The 18,132-nt window shown below is 49.9% G+C and overlaps 1 protein-coding gene across 2 annotated transcripts in view; it reads right to left on the reverse strand.

Annotated features, from left to right (window-relative positions):
- The window catches only part of PRKDC (protein kinase, DNA-activated, catalytic subunit), a 2,139,921-nt gene that overhangs the window by 180,606 nt on the left and 1,941,183 nt on the right, over nt 1–18,132 (reverse strand). For both annotated transcript variants that reach the window (XM_069220133.1, XM_069220131.1), the window contains one exon: nt 6,884–6,955. In XM_069220133.1, coding sequence (XP_069076234.1) covers nt 6,884–6,955 — 72 coding nt within the window. The remainder of the gene's footprint in view (nt 1–6,883; nt 6,956–18,132) is intronic.

Raw genomic sequence — 18,132 nt, forward strand, 5'->3', positions numbered from 1 at the left:
CAATGTGACTAAGGTCCATCTCATAACCATGGTGATGTTAGAATGGGGAAGGGTTATTGGCCTAAAACAGGTAATGGTCTCTTCTGCAATTCCGGCTGAATGTCAGCTAGGGAATAACCTGGAGTCCTCAGTTTGGGCTGATGTAGAAGTCAAAACCCATACTGCCATGCTGGGAATCCCTGAGGTGGCGTGTGTGAAAACTAGAGCACAAAGCCAAGCACAGGGTGAAAAAGAAGTGTCGGAGCCTGGAATAATGGCCCCAACCTTCCAAGAGAAAAGGCAGGAAGACTAGGGAACCAGCTTCTGTACAGCAAAAAGCATAAGACTCCTCTCCTCAGGAAGAAGTCTTAACATCCTCTGAGGGAACAGAGCCCATGGAACTTGATCTTTACCAGGTAGAGCTCTTGGGCTTAGGGGGCCTTCTAGGGACCAGCAGTTCCAGGGACAAAGAACCTGCCCCACTTTTGAAGGCCTGAGGCAGCAAGCAGTTGCACAGGAAAAGGGAGATGTCAGTGGCTCCCACAGGGTCTAATTGGAGGAGGGAAACTCCTACAATGAGGCCAGACACCCCAAACCTGGTGCAACCAGGAGAGTGGTAGAGCCTCAGCCATTTCAATGAATTTATCCTCACTTTTACACATGAGCTCCCTCTAGCTGGGCATCTGGGCCAAACTAAAACATGGAATAGGCTAGTCGGCCATTTCTACGGGCCCAACATGTCTCAAAAGGGAATGAGTTTTGCAGCTCCTGTGTCAACTGCCAAGGCAGTGGTAAGGTAGGTGACCACCTAAAGGTTCCCCCTAATTCCATTACCAGTGGTGGGGTTCCCTTTGAAAGGGTTGGTGTGGACATATTGGGCCCACTTGAACCACCCACAGCCTCAGGAAACCAATATATACTAGTAGTAGTGGATCATGCTACCAGGTAGCCTGAAGCAATTCCCCTCAGGTCTACTACAGCACCTGCAGTACCCAAAGCACTCATTGGTATATCTACCAGGATAGGGTGTCCTAAAGAGGTGTTTCTGAGAGAGGTACCAACTTACCCGTGTTGGGTGACTTGCATGTTCACCACACCATACCATCCAAAATCAATGGACTTGTTGAAAGGTTCAACAAGACATTGAAGGGCATGATCACAGGGCTTCCTGAAAAACTCAAAAGGAGATGGGATGTCCTCCTGCCATGCTCGCTTTTTGACTACAGAGAGGTGCCTCAGAAGGGAGTAGGGTTTTCCCCCTTTGAACTTCTGTTTGGCCACCCTTTTAGAAGACCACTTGCAAAGGAGGGTTGGGAGAGACCTCTCCACAAACCTAAGCAAGATGTGTTGGATTATGTACTGGGCCTCCGCTCTCGGATGGCAGAGTACGTGGAAAAAGCATCCAAAAATCTTGAGGCCAACCAACAGCTCCAGAAGCAGGGTATGACCAAAAGGCTGCATGGTGGAATTTAAACCAGGGCAGACGGTATGGGTTCTGAGCCTGTGGCTCCCAGGGCACTTCAGGACAAATGGAGCAGCCCTCAATCTATCCTAGAAAAGGAAAGTGAGGTCACCTACCTGGTAGACCAAGGCACTAGAAGGACACACAAAAGGATGATCCATGTGAACCGCCTCAAGCTTTTCTGTGACAAGGCTGATGTAACCAAGCTGATGGTTACTGATGAGGACCAGGAATCAGAGAGTGAGCCTCTCCCTGACCTCCTCTCTCACAACCTTAAAGATAGGTCAGTTGATGGAGTTGTCTACTCAGACACCCTCACTGCCCAGCAGTAGGCTGACTGGCGGCAAGTCCTGCAGCAGTATGCAAAGCTCTTTTACTTAACTCCTGGACAGACACACTGGTGTACCCATGATATGGACACTGGAGACAGCCTGCCTGTCAAATCCAAGATCCATCTGCACTCTGATCAAATTAAGGAGAGCATCAAAGGTGAAGTCAACAAGATGCTGGATCTAGGGGTTATTGAATCCTCTGACAGTCCCTGGGCTAGCCCTGGGGTCTTTGTCCCCAACCTCATTCTCAGGGTGGAAAGAAAGAAATGAAGCTCTGTGTAGACTACAGAGGTCTCAACTGTCACCAAGACAGATGCTTACCCTATTCCAATGGCTGGTGATCTGATAGACAAATTTAGGTACAGCAAAGTTTCTCAGTACCTTTGAGTTGACTGCACGGTACTGGCAAATTCGCATGGCACCAGGAACAAAAGAAAAGACTGCATTCTCTACCACTGATGGGCATTATCAGTTCAATGTTATTCCCTTTGGTTATTCCCTTTGGTTTTAGGAATGCCCCTTCCAAATGTTGGTGAATCAATCCCTTGCTGTCTTGGAGTCCTTCAGTGCAGCATATCTCGGTGATATTGCGGTCTTTAGCTCCTCCTGGCAGGATTACCTGGCCCTCCCGGAAAAAGTTTGGGAGGCTCTGCAATCTGCATGCCTCACTATCAAGGCATCCAGATGCCAGATAGGGCAGGGTACTGTTGTATACTTGGGCCACCCTGTAGGAGGAGGCCAAGTGCAACTGTAACAACCCAAGATCCAGACAATTCTGGACTAGGAAGCTCCTAAAACCCAGACTCAAGTCAGGGCGTTCCTTGGCCTGACTGGTTATTACAGGATGTTTGTGAAGGGGTATGGGTCCACTGTGACCCCCCTCACAGAACTGACCTCTAAGAAGATGCCTAAGAAAGTAAACTGGACTGTTAGTTGTCAAAAGGCCTTTGACACTAAAGAAGGCTCTGTGCCTAGCACCAGTTATGAAAGCTCCAGACTACTCTAAGCAGTTCGTTGTGCAAACAGATGCCTCTGAACATGGGATAGAAGCAGTCCTGTCCAAAACCAATGATTATGGCCATGACCAACCTGTTGCTCTCATTAGCAGGATGTTAGGTTACTTCCCAGGGAACAGCATTGGAGTGCCATTGAGAAGGAGGCCTTTGCTGTGGTTTGGTCCCTGAAGAAGTGGAGACCACACATGTTTGGTACTCACTTCATTATGCAAACTGACTTTAGGAAAGTACCCTCTTTTTGGCATGGTTACCACCACTTTTTCCCTGCTGTCAGTGTGTTTTGACTGTGTTCACTGGAATCCTGCTAACCAGGACCCCAGTGACTGTGCTCTCTGTCTCTAATTTGGTTGTTTCTGATTTAGTACACCCCACAATTGGGGTACTGGTGCCCCATGTAAGTCCCTAGTATATGGTAGATAGGTACCCAGGGCATTGGGTCATCAGGGGTTCCCTATGGGCTGCGCATACATTATGCCACCTATGAGAGCCCATGCAAAATGGGTCTGCAGGCCTGCCATTGCAGCCTGTGTGAAAAGGTACATGCACTCTTTCACTACAGGTCACTGTAAGTCACCCCTATGGCAGGCCCTCCTAGCCTAAAGGGCAGGGTGAAAGTATCTGCGTGTGAAGGTACCCCTGCATGCGCAGAGGTGCCCCTACGAACTCCAGCTCTATTTTCCTGGACTATGTAAGTGCAGGGAAGCCATTTTACCTGTGTCCAGGTACATAATTGTAGCTTCGAACCTGGGCATTTTTTGAATCATACCCCAAATACTGTTGTTAGTATTGGTTGTATGATTTCATGCACTCTGGGGGCTCCTTAGAGGACCCCAGCTTTGCTCTGACCAGTTTGCAGGGTTTTCCCAGGCAGCCCACACTGCTGTCATCCTACAGATAGGTTTCTGTCCTCCTGCTGCTTGATCAGCTCAGGAAGGCCGAAAAAAGGATTTCCTTTGGGAGTGGGAGGCAACACCCTCTCCCTTTGGAAATAGGTGTAACATAGCCTTCCCAAGCCACAGTATGCTTTGAAGAGCACATTTGGTGCCCTCCTTGCAAAAACCGGTTTGCACCAGTCCCTGCTCTGGCGCAAAACTGGACAATGGAAAGGGGAGGTCCCCAGAGCTCCTCCTGGTGCCTAATTGATTCTGCCACCTTAAGTCCAAAGTGGGCAGAGGCCCATTGGAGCATCTGAGTGGCCAGGTCAGGCAGGTGACGTCACAGCCTCCTCTTGATAGATGATAACCTTGCTAGGCAACCAGCCCCCCTTCAAGGGCAATTTAGGGTCCTCCTCTTGGGTAGGTCCTCAGATTTGATGTGCAAGATTCCAGCAGGACTCCTCTGCATTGTTTACTTCAACTTCTGGCCGTCGGGACTGCAATTGGACACTCTGGGAACCGACAATCAGCAACTCCAGTGACAACTCCACTTTGCTACATTGTATCTCTGGCTCCTTCCAGCAACTGCAACATTTCCCTGGCTGTGCATCCTCTGAGGTGACGAGTCTTCAGCCTGCGCAAGAAGCAAGAAGGAATCTCCCTTGGAGTGAAGGAGTCACTCCCTTGCATTTGCAGGCACCAACTGCAATGACGACTGGTTGCATGGATCTTCTCTCCTCCGGAACTGTGTGGATCCTGGATCACAGGTGGTGGTCTGGCGTGGTGCCCTTGGTCCTCAATTCCAGCTGTCCAACTTAGGAGATGATAAGCCCTTGCCACTCCTTGCAGGACATTACTCCTATGCACTGCGACTCTTGCAGCTACCAAGGCTTGTTGGCTCTTCTTCCAAGGGATCTCCAGGCTCCATGAAGCCCTGGCCTCCAGCACTCTTCCCTGCAAAGCACAATCTCCTGCCTGCTTCTCCAGTGACGTGGGACTCCTCTCCAGGTGTGCTGAGTGGGCCACACTGCCATCCCTTTGCCTGCAAGTTGCCTGTGGGGGCTGCATCCCCGACTTCTGACTCTCCTCACTGCTGAGGGACGCCTGGGACTCCCTTCCTTGGGTTGAGTCCACCTGGACCTTCCTGGTCCCCGGCACCTCTTCTTCTGTAACTTTGGCCTTTGCCAAGGCTTGCTGGTGGTTTTTCTACAACACTGACCTACTGCAACTCTTCTTCCGACACGGGTCATCGACTGCATCACTTCTGGAACTCTTCGCCTGTGCTGCACAGCCGACTCCTGGTCTTCACCGTCACCCTGCTCCTGCATCTCCAGAAAGGCTGGTAGTGGCTCCTGCCCCAACCGAACACTCGATCCACCTTCTGTTCCTTCCACTCTTGCTTGGGTCTGTGAGAAAATAGCAATTTTCTAGCACGGTTACCCCCATTTTTGGCCTGTTTTTCAGTGTTTGTCAGTGTGTTTTTACTGTCTCACTGGAATCCTGCTGGTCAGGACCCCAGTGCTCATAGTTTTTGGCCTACATGTCAGTATGTTTACTGTTTTTTCAGTATGCTGGACTGTCACTGGAGTCTTGCTAACCAGAACTCCAGTGCTTATGCTCTCTCCGATTCCAAATGTCTACTTACATATTGGTAACCCAGTATTCCACTCCAGATTGGCATACTGGACCCCCCTTATAAGTCCCTAGTATATGGTACCTAGGTACCCAGGGCATTGGAGTTCCAGGAGATCCTTATGGGCTGCAGCATTTCTCTTGCCACCCAAAAGGAGCTCATACAAACACTTCTTCAGGACTGCCATTGCTGCCTGAATGAAATAGTGTAAGCACTATTTCATTTTCACTGCACCAGGTAACTTGTAAGACATCTATATGTCTAACCTTCAGTTCCTGAAGGCTACGTGCAAAGTTACTGTGCGTGAGGGCACCCCTGCACTAGCAGAGGTGCCCCAACGTTGTCCAGGACCACTTTCCCAGATTTTGTGAGTGCATGGACACCATTATAAGCATGCACTACATATAGGTCAATACATATATGTAGCTTCACGATGGTAACCCCAAATATGGCCAAGTGAGGTGTCTAAGATTGAGAAACTGTACCCCCAATCCGATTCTGGTATTGGAGGGGCAATTCCATGCACCCTGGGGGCTCCACCATGGACGCCCAGTACTGCAAACCAGCTCTCTGAGGTTTCCACTGCAGCCCCAGCTGCTGCCACCTCACAGACAGGTTTTTGCCCTCCTGGGGATTGAGCAGCTCAATCCAAGGATGGTAAAAAAAACAAAGCATTTCCTTTGGGACGGGGTGCTGAACCCTCTTCTATTGGAAATAGGTGTTACAGTCATGGGAGGGGTATCCTCCCAGAGCCTCTGGAAGTGCTTTGAAGGGCAAAAACGGTGCCCTCCTTACATAATCCAGTCCACACCGGTTCAGGGACCCTCCAGTCCCTGCTCTGGCACAAAACTGGAGAAAGGAAAGAGGAGTGACCACTCCCCTGTCCATCACCACCCCAGGGGTGGTGCCCAGAGCTCCTCCAGAGTGCCCCTGAGTTCTGCCGTCTGGTTTTCAGGATGGTCAGGGAACTCTGGTGCTTGACCACACTACCACAAACAAGAGCATTGGTATTATCTACTTTAGCCTCTCTTAAGCCTCTGGGGAACCCCTGGACTCTGTGCCCACTATACCTCATTTTGGTAGTGTTTACAGAGCCAGCTTTCTCCAATATTATTTTGAGTTCCCTGGGGTGCAGAAGAATTAGTAAGTATGTTGTGCTGAGGCGTTTCCGAGTGGGATGGAGTTTCCGAGCAGAGGTTAAAACAGTTGTGAACTCTAGGGCTAATGATTGTTGGCCTGTGTGTCTTTGAAATATTCAGTGGTTTTCGGCCTCAAAACTGTTAGACCAGAGTTACCCCAGTTATAGCACCCAAATGTGTATCAATGCCTGTCCATACATGTTGTCTGATTGCATTTGTACATTAATGTGCAATGTCTGCTTGTATGTACCTCTATGAGCATTGTATGCATTATACGGGTAACTGCATTTGCATTGTCTATGATCCCACATTTATATCATACAAGGAACAGCTGTTAAATCAAAGAAATCATTCACATAAATTGTCCCAGACCTATTGGCATTACCATTGTTCACATTATTAGGTCTACTGGAGCCAGTCTAATGATGAATTATTCTCTGCTCTCACCTTAATAGATCTCCTGGGACCAGAGATTCCCTTGCTCTGAATGCCATAACTGTCTCTGTCCGATTAGCTTTCCTGAAAAACAAAATAAATTAATGGTACATTTAGGATTTACACTTTCTGATCAACATCCACATTTTTGTCCAAATACTGATGTTATTTTTTTCAACAATTTAGTTTTTGCTGTCAACAAATGAATGTCTAATATTTGTATTAAATGATGCCTTACGTGTCCCTAAAATTAATTTTGTAGGATTAATATTATATGAATGAAGGAACCCAATTAAAAAAGCTTGATAAAGGTGTACAATATTTTAATTGCACAGCTAAGTGGCTGCTCATCTAGTTGAGAAAGGTGCCTTTAACACTATTTTGTGTGAGCGAAAAGCTCAGTCATGACTTTACAGGAGATAATAGCTTTATTGTCTAAATTTAAAATGACCTTGCTCAGTTATTACATTTCAAATCTTTCCTTTTTAAGAGCAAGTACATCCCAGTTGGTCTTTATCAATCAATCAATATTTCTATAGGACGGCTAATCACCCCTGGGGTCTCGAGGCGCTCTTTGCAAGCATGCTGCTCAATCGAAAAGCCACGTCTTGAGGTCCTACCTGAACTGCTTCAGTGATGCCATCTGTCTGAGTTTGAGAGGTAGCGTTTTCCATGTCCAGGCTGCAAGGTAGGAGAAGAATCTTCCTCCTGCTTTGCTTTTTCAGATCTTGGGAATGGCTGCAAGGGCAAGCTGGGAAGAACAGAGTTGTCTGTTGGGTATGTAGACGGTGAGGCGGTGGTTGAGGTAGGCTGGTCCTATGTTGCATAGTGTCTTGTAGGTGTGAATCAGAAGTTTGTATGTGATGCGCTTGTTAACTGGGAGCCAGAGTGTAGGTCTCTGACTTAGAAGGAGATGTGGCTGTGTAAGCGGGATGTCCAGAATGAGCCTGGCTGCTGCATTATGGATTCTTTGTAGTCTTGATTGCAGTTTCTTGGTGATGCAGACCTAGAGTGTGTTGCCATAGTCCAGTTTGCTAGTGACCGGTGCGTGGGTGACTCTCCTCATGTCGGTGGGGATCCACTTGAATATCTTTAGGAGTCAGAGGGTGTGGAAACATGACTATTAGGCGGCGTTGAATTGGTGGGTCATGGACAGATAGGAGTCCAGGATGATGCCCAGATTCCATGCCTGGTTAGTGGGAGTGGGGGCATTTCCCAGTGCGATAGGCCACCAGGAGTCATTCCAGGCAGAGGGGGTGGAGCAGATTACGAGGATTTCCACCTTGTCCAAGTTGAGTTTGACGCAGCTAGCTTCCATCCAAGTGGCAAATGCTCTTATCTGATTGTGGAAATTTCTCTTGGCCTTTACAGGGTCGCTGCACAGGGAGAGGATTATTTGGATCTCGTCGGCGCAGGAGACAATGTTTAGCCCATGGTGTTTGCTGATCTTGGCTAGTGGGGCCATGTAGATGTTGAAAATCGCCGGGGCTGAGTGATGATCCTTGGAGCATTCCGCAGCATGTGGCGGAGAAGACGATGACTATGAGTGCGGACGTGTCTCTGTGGTCTAGTATGGCACGTATGTCATCGGTGACTGCTAGAAGTGCTGTTTAATTGATGTGATTGTTTCTGAATCCAGATTGGGATGGGTCTAGGTTTTGATATGTCTCAAGGAATTCAGTAAGTTGCTAGTGACGGCCTTTTTCGTTACTTTGGCTGGGAAAGGGAGCAGAGAGATTGGTCTGTAGTTTTTCAGCCCCCTTTGGTCAGTGGAGGGTTTCTTGAGTAGCAGGTTGATCTCGGCAGGCTTCCAGTCTGATGGGAAGTTGGCAGTCTCAAAGGATCGGTTAATAGTTCGGCAGAGCTCAGGTGCTACAGTGGCACTGGGCAGGATGAAGATGTGATGAGGGCACAGATCAGAGGATGCTCCTGAATGGATGGAGTGCAGAGTCTTTGGGTATCTTCTGTGGTGATGGGGGTCCAGGAGTTCAGGATCTGGTGTGATGCGGGGTCTGTGGTGATATCTGTGGGTGGCGCGGGTTTTGGATCTTGAAGGCTTTTGTAGTAACGCGTAGACTCAAGTAGGTTGAATACGAGTTTACTGAAGAGACTCCTCGCACACCACCTTCACTCCTCAGATCCTCAAGCTCTCCTCATCAACATTCTAAGGTGCACTCCTGATTGTTCCACTCTTCAATATTCTAAAGGAGAGCATCTGGAGCCTACCAACTCTAAACATGGAATATAATATATACAAAAGTAGGTTGTTGTTTTTATGTTAATGACTTAAGAGTTCAGTATGAGTATATACAGTTTTCTCTAATCTTAACAATAATATATGAACTATTTTATAACAGCTTTGTATATGTCCTGGATTTTGCAGTGGAAAAAGGTGGTGAGGTTGTTGCAGAGGTATTGGGAGAGAGGGATGGATGAGGTGTCTGTCCTGGGATTCGTGAACTCTTTGACGATGGAGAAGAGCTCCTTGCTGTTGTGAGCACTGGTGCTGAAGCTTTCTTGAAAGGCGACTCTTTTAGCGCATCAGAAGTTCTGGTGGTGTATGGTGATTGTGTTCTTGTAGGCTATGCGGTCTTCGTTTGATTTGCTGCTCCTCCATTTCCGTTCCAGTCAACTGCAAAAGCGTTTGGACTCTTGTAGGTCTGTTGTGAACCATTTAGGTGTTTTGCTTTGTCGGTTTCCTGCAGTTTTCCTGAGAGGGGCTACGCTGTTAGCGCATTCCGATAACCAGCATTGTATATTACGCCTTTATAACTTAGTTCACCCAAAATAATGCTTCCCATAAGTTTGCTCAACTCTCATCAACCAACCTCATCAATTTCTGCCAGTATTGAGAATCTCTGACAATCTCCTACGACTTGTGCTTAAAAAAAAAAAAGTTCATTTTCCCTTTAGGTTTTTATTATGCAAGAGTAGAACAAATTCCCTTAAACATCTGGCTAATAGTCCTCTTCTTGGTTTGGGACGGCTGGGTGCAAAGTTGTCCCGAGGCGTTGGGTCTTTGTCACAGAGGCAGTTGCAGTAGAGGGGGCCTGCACTAAAAGGCTGCAGGAGGAGTCAAGAAGTCCACAGTCGAAAAACTCAAGGTGGGATTGTAGGAAAGTGCCCACGTTTTGGCATGTTATCCTTAATTTCTGCTAGATGTCAGTGTGTTTTGACTGTGCCACTAGGGTCCTGCTAGTCAGGACCCTAGTGCTTATGGTTTTCGGCCTGCTTGTCAGTATATTTCACTGTTTTTGTCAGTATGCTTGACTGTGTAACTGGAGTCCTGCTAAGCAGGACCCCAGTGCTTATACTCTCTCTGTTTCCAAATTTGTCACTGCATAGAGGTGACCCAGTATTTCATCACAAATTGGCATACTGGTTACCCCTTATAAGGGGTGATATTGATGCTGACTTGACTAAGTGTGCTGGGACCCTGCTAACCAGGCCCCAGCACCAGTGTTCTTTCACTAAAAATGTACCATTGTTTCCACAATTGGCACACCCCTGACAGACAGATAAGTCCCTTGTAAAAGGTACCAGTGGTACCTAGGGCCCTGTGACCAGGGAAGGTCCCTAAGGGCTGCAGCCCCCTCATCTAACACATGCACACTGCCACTGCAGATTGTGTGTGTTGGTGGGGAGAGGAAAAGTCGACATGGCATCTCCCTCAGTATGCCATGCACACAAAATACTGCCTGTGGCATAGGTAAGTCACCCCTCCAGCAGGCCTTAAAGCCCAAAGGCAGGGTGCACTATACCACAGGTGAGGGCACAGCTGCATGAGCAATATGCCCCTAAAGTGTCCAAGTCCATTCTTAGACGTTGTAAGTACAGTGTGGCCATATTAAGTATACGGTCTGGGAGTTTGTCAAAACAAACTTCACAGTTACATAATGGCTATACTGAATACTGGGAAGTTTGGTACCAAACTTCTCAGAATAATAAACCCACTCTGATGCCAGTGTTGGATGTATTAATAAATGCACACAGAGGGCATCTTAGAGATTCCCCCTGTATTTTACCCAATCCTTCAGTGCAAGACTGACTGGTCTGTCCCAGCCTGCCACTGAGAGACGAGTTTCTGACCCCCTGGGGTGAGAGCCTTTGTGCTCTCTGAGGCCGGAAACAAAGCCTGCACTGGTTGGAGGTGCTTCACACCTCCCCTCTGCAGGAACTGTAGACCTAGCAGTGAGCGTCAAAGGCTCAGGCTTTGTGTTACAATGCCCCATGGAACTCCAGCTAGTGGAGATGCCAGCCCCCCGGACACAGCCCTCACTTTTGGCTGCAAGTCAGGGGAGATAACAAAAACAAGGAGGAGTCACCCCCTCAACCAGGTCCACCCCTAAGGTGACCAGAGCTGAAGTGACCGCCCCTCCTTAGAAAATCCTCCATCTTGCTTTGGAGGATTTAGCCCAATAGGATTAGGGATGTGCCCCCCACCCCAAGGAGCAGATGCACAAGGAGGGTGTAGCTACCCTCAGGGACAGTATTAACTGGCTACTGCCCTCCAGCCCTAAACACACCCCTAAATTTAGTATTTAGGGGCAACCCTGAACCCAGGAAATCAGATTTCCTGACGACCTGAACAAGAAGGACTGCTGACCTGAAAGCCCCGCAGAGACCTCGGAGACAACAACTGGCTTGGCCCCAGCCCTACCGGCCTGTCTCCAGACTCAAAGAACCTGCAACAGCAACGCATCCAGCGGGACCAGCGACCTCTGCCGACTCAGAGGACTGCCCTGCAACCCAAAGGACCAAGAAACTTCCGTGGACAGCTGCTCTGTCTAATCTACAAAGACGAAACCATCTTTATAGGGACTCCAGCCTCACTCCTGAAGCGTGAGTCCCCAACACTCTGCACCCAACGCCCCTGGCTCGTGTCCAGAGAAACCAACACTGCAGCGAGGACCCCCAGGGGACTCCCACGACGTGGACACCCTGAGAGGGTTTCTGGCCACATGGGGTGAGTGCCTTTGTGCACTCTGTGACCAGGCACAAAGCCTGTACTGGGTGCAGGTGCTTCACACCACCCCTGCAGGAACTTTAACACCTGACGGTGAGCCTCAAAGACTCAAAACTGGTGTTACAGCACCACAGGGCACTCCAACTAGTGGAGATGCCCGTCCCCCGAACACAGCCCCCACTTTTGGTAGCAAGTCTGGAGGAGATAATGAGAAAAACAAGGAGTCACCCTCCAGCCAGGACAGCCCCTAAGGTATCCTGAGCTGAGGTGACCCCTGCCTTAGAAAATCCTCTATCTTGTTTTGGAGGATTGCCCCAATGGGAATAGGGATGTGCCCCACTCCCCTCAGGGAGAAGGCACGAGGAGGGTGTAGCCCCCCTCAAGGACAGTAGCCATTGGCTACTGCCCTCCAGCCCTAAACACACTCCTAAATTGAGTATTTAGGGGCGACCCTGAAACCAGGAAAACAGATTCCTGATGACCTGAAACAAGAAGGACTGCTGACCTGAAAGCCCCGCAGAGACGACAGAGACAACAACTGACTTGGTCAAAGCCCTACCGGCCTGTCTCCAGACTCAAAGAACGTGTAACAGTGATGCATCCAGCGGGACCAGCGGCCTCTGCCAACTCAGAGGACTGCCCTGCAACCCAAAGGACCAAGAAACTCCTGAGGACAGCGGCTCTGACTGAACATCATAGAAGAAACCATCTTTAAAGAGACTCTAGCCACACTCCGGAAGTGTGAGTCCCCAACACACTGCACCCGACGCCCCTGGCTCGTGTCCAGATAAACCAACACTGCTGCGAGGACCCCCAATCGACTCCCACGACGTTGACACCCTGAGACGACCTCCCTGCACCCCCATGGCAACTCATGCAGAGAGAATCCAGAAGCTCCCCCTGACTGCGACTGCCAGGTAACAAAGAAGCCGACGCCTGGAAGAAGCACTGCACCCACAGCCCCCAGGCCCGATAGAAACCAGCTACCAGTGCAGGAGTGACCAGCAGACGGCCCTCATCTTTGCCCAGTCGGTGGCTGGCCCGAGAAGCCACCATGTGCCCTGCCTGCATCACCAGATTGACCCCCGGGTCCCTCCACTGGTTTCAATACTAAACCGGACCCCTACTTTGCACACTGCACTTGCCTGCCCCTGTGCCACTGAGGGTGTATTTTGTGTGCCTGTTTGTGACCCCTCCAGTGCTCTACAAAACCCCCCTGGTCTGCTACCCGAGGACGCAGGTACTTACCTGCTAGCAGACTGGAACTGGAGCACCCCTAGTCTCCATAGGTGCCTATGTTATTTGGGCCCTACTTTGACCTCTGCACCTGACTGGCCCTGTGTTGCTGGGTGTTTGGGGTTGACTTGAACCCCCAACGGCGCAACCCCTTTCAGGGTGCAATGCCCACAAACCACTGCCTGTGGCATAGGTAAGTCACCCCTCTAGCAGGCCTTACAGCCCTAAGGCAGGGTGCACTATACCACATGTGAGGGCATACCTGCATGAGCAATATACCCCTACAGTGTCTAAGTCCATCCTTAGACATTTTATGTGCAGTGTAGCCATATTGAGTATAGGGTAAGGGAGTGTGTCATTACGAACTCCACAGCTCCATAATGGCTTTACTGAATACTAGGAAGTTTGGTATCAAACTTCTCAGCACAATAAATCCACAGTGATGTGAGTGTGATATTTATTGGAAAATGCACACAGAGGGCATATCTTCGAAATGCTCCCTCTATGTTAGCTAAACTGCTAGTGTAGGACTCACTGGTCTGTGCCAGCCTGTGACTTTCAGAGAATTTTCTGACCCCATGGGGTGAGTGCCTTTGTACACTCTGTGGTCAGAAACAAAGCCTGTCCGGGGTGGAGGTGTTTCACACCCCCCCAACAGGAACTGTGACACCTGGCTGTGAGCCTCGAATGCTCAAGCCTCTGATTACAGTGCCCCGGGGCACTTCAGCTAGTGGAGCTGCCCGCCCCCTCCTGGACAAAGCCACACTTTTGGCAGCAAGCCCGGTGGGAAAACTAGGGAAAACAGGGAGTGACCACCTGAGCCAGGACCACCCCTAGGGTGTCCAGAGGTGAGGTGACCCCCTCCCTGCAGAATCCTCCATCTTGGTTTGGAAGACAGGGACCAATAGGATTAGGTTTGTGTCCCCCCTCCCCAAAGGGAGTGGGCACAAGGAGGGGTGTAGCCACCCTCAGGGACAGAAGCCATTGGCTACTGCTCTCTGACCTCTAAACCACCCTTAATCTAGGATTTAGGGGCCTCCCTGAACCCAGCCCAGCATATTCCTGGTGACCTACAATAAGAAGGACTGCTTAGCTAAAAACCCCAACAGAGAAGAAGGAAGACAACAGCTGCTTAGGCCCCAGCCCTAACGACCTGTCTCCTGCTTCAAAAAGCCTGCAAAAGAACAGTGACGCGTCCAGTGGGACCAGCGACCTCTGCCAAGCTCCAGAGGACTGCCCCGTACCCAGAAGGACCAAGAACTCCAGAGGACAGCGGCCCTGTCTAAGAAAAACCAACAACCAAGGACTCCCACTTCACTCTGAACGAATGAGTCCTAAAGCACCCAACGCCCACGGCTCATGTCCAGGTGGCCCAACATTCTAGAGAGGATCCCCAGGCAATCCTGAGCAGGTGCCTAACCTGGGTTGACCTCTCAACCCCTTCACAACGACACCTGAAGAGGGAATCCCTTGACCACAAAAGCTCCGGACAAAGATATCCAACGCCAATGCACCCGCAGCACCCAGGTCTTGGAGAAACCGACACCCAGTGCAGCCACGTTCAGCAGGCGGCCCTCCTCCCTGTCCAAACAGTGGTGTGCCCGAGACACCAACCTGGACCTTGCCTGTAGCCTCTGAGTGACCCCTGGGGTCCTCTCATTGACCAGCATTGGAAACCAGATGTCCTGTTTGCACCCTGTACCCGGCTGCCCCTGTGCTGCTGAGGTTGTGTGTTTAGTGACTACTTGTGGCCCCTCCCCGGAAAAGCCAGACGTTCTCAACCGAGCGTGGTGCCGAAGGGCCACTGTTGAGGCAACCGATCTGCCCAGTGAGTCGGTGTTGTCCAGTCCACATAGAATCATGAACTTGGCTGCATCCCTCCCATCAGCAACAGCTTGAGAGAATGGCCTGGGCCTCCTCCGGGACATGTGGCAGCACCTGCGCGACCGTATCCCATAAAGTATGGGTGTAACAGCCATAAGGCATGCAGTGTTCACGGACTGCAATGCCAGACGGGAGGGAGAGAACATTTTATCACCAAGTTGGTCTAATTTTTGGATTCCCTACATAGGGGTGAGTAAGGGAATGCACCAGAAGAGGAAAAGCCAGAATTACTTAGCTCTCAGGTGTTGGGTCAGGAATATAGGGTCGTTAGGTTCAGGCCTATGGCCGTTGGAGACTGTCCTGTTGATAGGAGCCCATGTGCTTGGTTTAGACCACGTTCCCAGCAAGACATCAGTGAAGGCTTAATTGAAGGGCAATAGCAGTTCAGATGTTGGAGCCCCGGGCTGAAGCATCTCATTTAGGTGGTCAGTCCTGAACACCACTGAAGGCAGATCGAGGCCCAGGACCTCCGCCTCTCTTTGCACCGCCATTGAGTAGGAAGCTCCCTCCTCGGTAGCCACAGTAGGGGGAGAAAGCTTGCCAGAGTCAGGGGAGGTGTCCAACCCCCTGGCTTCACCCAATTCCTGAGCCCAGTCTATAAGGGTCTTCACCCTGGTATTCTAGAGGGTCTAGCGACCTCTCCACACTCTCACTGTACCCATACCCATAGGTATAAGGGTCAGGATACAACATGGGGAGTGATGTCCCCGTAGAAGTCGGAATTGGTGTCGGGCGACATAGTTCCTGCTCCGGGTCGGAATATGGAATGAGTATGGGATCAGTGTCAATTGTGGGCCCAACCAACATTGGGAGAGTTGAATTCTGCACCGGTGCCGGGGAAGGTTGCAATGGCACAACAGGCGTCAGCTAAAATTCGGAATCGGATCCTGGGGCGCCCTCCAGAGCTGATGCAGAAGCCGCCGGCACAGAACCCGAGGAGGCCCCCGTTGACCCTATTGTGCCCGAGGGCATCACAGGAAGGTCAGTCTGCCCAAAAATTAGGTGCATGGCCTCCTAAATCTCCCTGAGTTGGGCAGTGGTGGCTCTGGCTCCCGAAACTCAGAGAGGTGTGGAGCCAACACAGAAGCAGGCTTCGAAGACAGAGGCCTAGAAGAACAACATTGCTCCGCATCGCATCAGCCGAGCGACGGAGTGAAGTCAAAGATGTTTGCTTTTCTTCGACTTCTTCTTCTTGTGACCCGAATGTCTGAGGGCTTGGAGTGAGAGGAGGAGTGATGGCTCTGTGAACTGTCTCATGACCTTCATCTCGAAAGAGACGAAGCGACACTGAGCAGACTGCTGGGCCATTATGAACTTCAGGGACCGATATCCTCAAAGCCTTCAGGTTCATGGCCCAGCAGTCGGAGCAAGACTTCAGGTCGTAGATGCGCTCCAGACATCACATGCACAGAAAATGCAGATCCATCGCAGACATCATGTGGTGACAGGAGTCACACGACTTAAATGGAAGATAACTCAATGCACCAAGAAGTCAAAATGTTCGACAAAAGGGTGAAAAAGTCAGTCAAAAAGCGGATGCGGGTAAGCTCTTCTACAGATCTGCTCGTAGGCTGGTGTGGAAAGAAAAGAACGGACGTCAACACGCTTGAGTTGCGCCTATATACGACGCAACATTATGACGGCGACCACAGCGCCAACAGCAGACGCGGAGTCGACCAACGCCACCTGAGAGCGCGGAAGGGTACTGCTTGAAGAAAAATCTCCAGATCCAGTCTGACACCTGGGGGAATTTCTAAGGTAAGGAATCTGCAACTAGAAGTCTCCTTCAGATTTTGGTGTATCTCCTAACCAGACCATATGATCATACAAAAATATACTTAGCTACACGTAAAGGCGTACATCAACATGAGCCCCTATGGGGGGGCCAAACCATATACTAAAAAATTGGAATGTGAAAGTAACTCCCAACCCACACTACCACCCAAGGACCCTTATGACTGGGGAAGTACTAAAACCCCAAAGGTAAGTACATAGGATTCCCAAAGCGCCCATGTGCCGAGTTGTAACCACCATGGCCGGTGTACAAAGGATAACATGGGGAAGTCATGGCTGGAATTTTTGCGGTTCAGGATCCTTCCCACAGGACCCCGAGGAAACCTGTTGGGTCAAGGGAGGTGTAGAAAGCTGGCTCTGTATATACTATATCAAAATTAGATATAGTGTACACAGAGTCCAGGGGTTCCCCAAGAGGCTTGACAGAGGCAATAATAGATCATACTAGGGCTCTATTTGTGGTAGTGTGGTCGAGTAGTTAGGCTTATCAGAGGGTAGTGTTAAGCATTTGTTGTACGCACACAAGCAATAAGTGAAAACAGACACTCAAAGACTTAACTCCAGACCAATAGGTTTTTATATAGAAAATATCCTTTCTTAATTTATTTCTAGAACCACAAGATTAATTTAGCAGGTTAGTACAATGAATGAAATGAGCACAGTGTGAGTGTTTGCATTGTTCAGCACTCTGTCCATCATCCTTTTGTGTTCCTAAAGTTGCCCTAAGTGGGAAGGGTATGCCTAGACGTGGGTCCCTTGCTTACTGTGCCACTGGATTTAAGCTAGCATGGCAGATGAAGGATGAAACCCTGCAAGTGGTCCCAGGATGCTTGTTTCCGGTACAGGGAGGACCTGGCTTGGCAGTTCGGGCTGGACTGTTCCCATGAGAAACAGGGTCAAGACTGATTTGTATATGGTTGGGTCCAAACTGGGGTGGCATGGTGAGCAAAAGAACGATGGATTAAACCCAGATCTGTGACTGGGGGTGAGTGTTTGCATTGTTCAGCACTCTGTCCATCATCCTTTTGTGTTGCTTAATAATTGGCTTAGCCACTGTACGGCCATAGTGCTCATGCAGCTATGCCCTCACCTGTGGTATAGTGCACCCCGCCTTAGGGCTGTTAGGCCTTCTAGAAGGGTGAATTACGTATGCCACAGGCAGTGGCTGGTGAGCATGGCACTCTGAGGGGAGTGCCATGTTGACTTTGTATTTTCTCCCCACTAGTACACACAAGCTGCAAGGCTTGCTGCAGCCCTCAGGGACCTTCCCTGGCCATAGGGCCCTTGGTACCAGGGGTACCTTTTATAAGGGACTTAACTGTGTGCCAGGGTTGTGCCAACTGTGGAAACAAAGGTACTGTTTTAGGGAAAGAACACTGGT

This window comes from Pleurodeles waltl, chromosome 2_2 (genome assembly GCF_031143425.1).
Source record: "Pleurodeles waltl isolate 20211129_DDA chromosome 2_2, aPleWal1.hap1.20221129, whole genome shotgun sequence".
NCBI lineage: Eukaryota > Metazoa > Chordata > Amphibia > Caudata > Salamandridae > Pleurodeles > Pleurodeles waltl.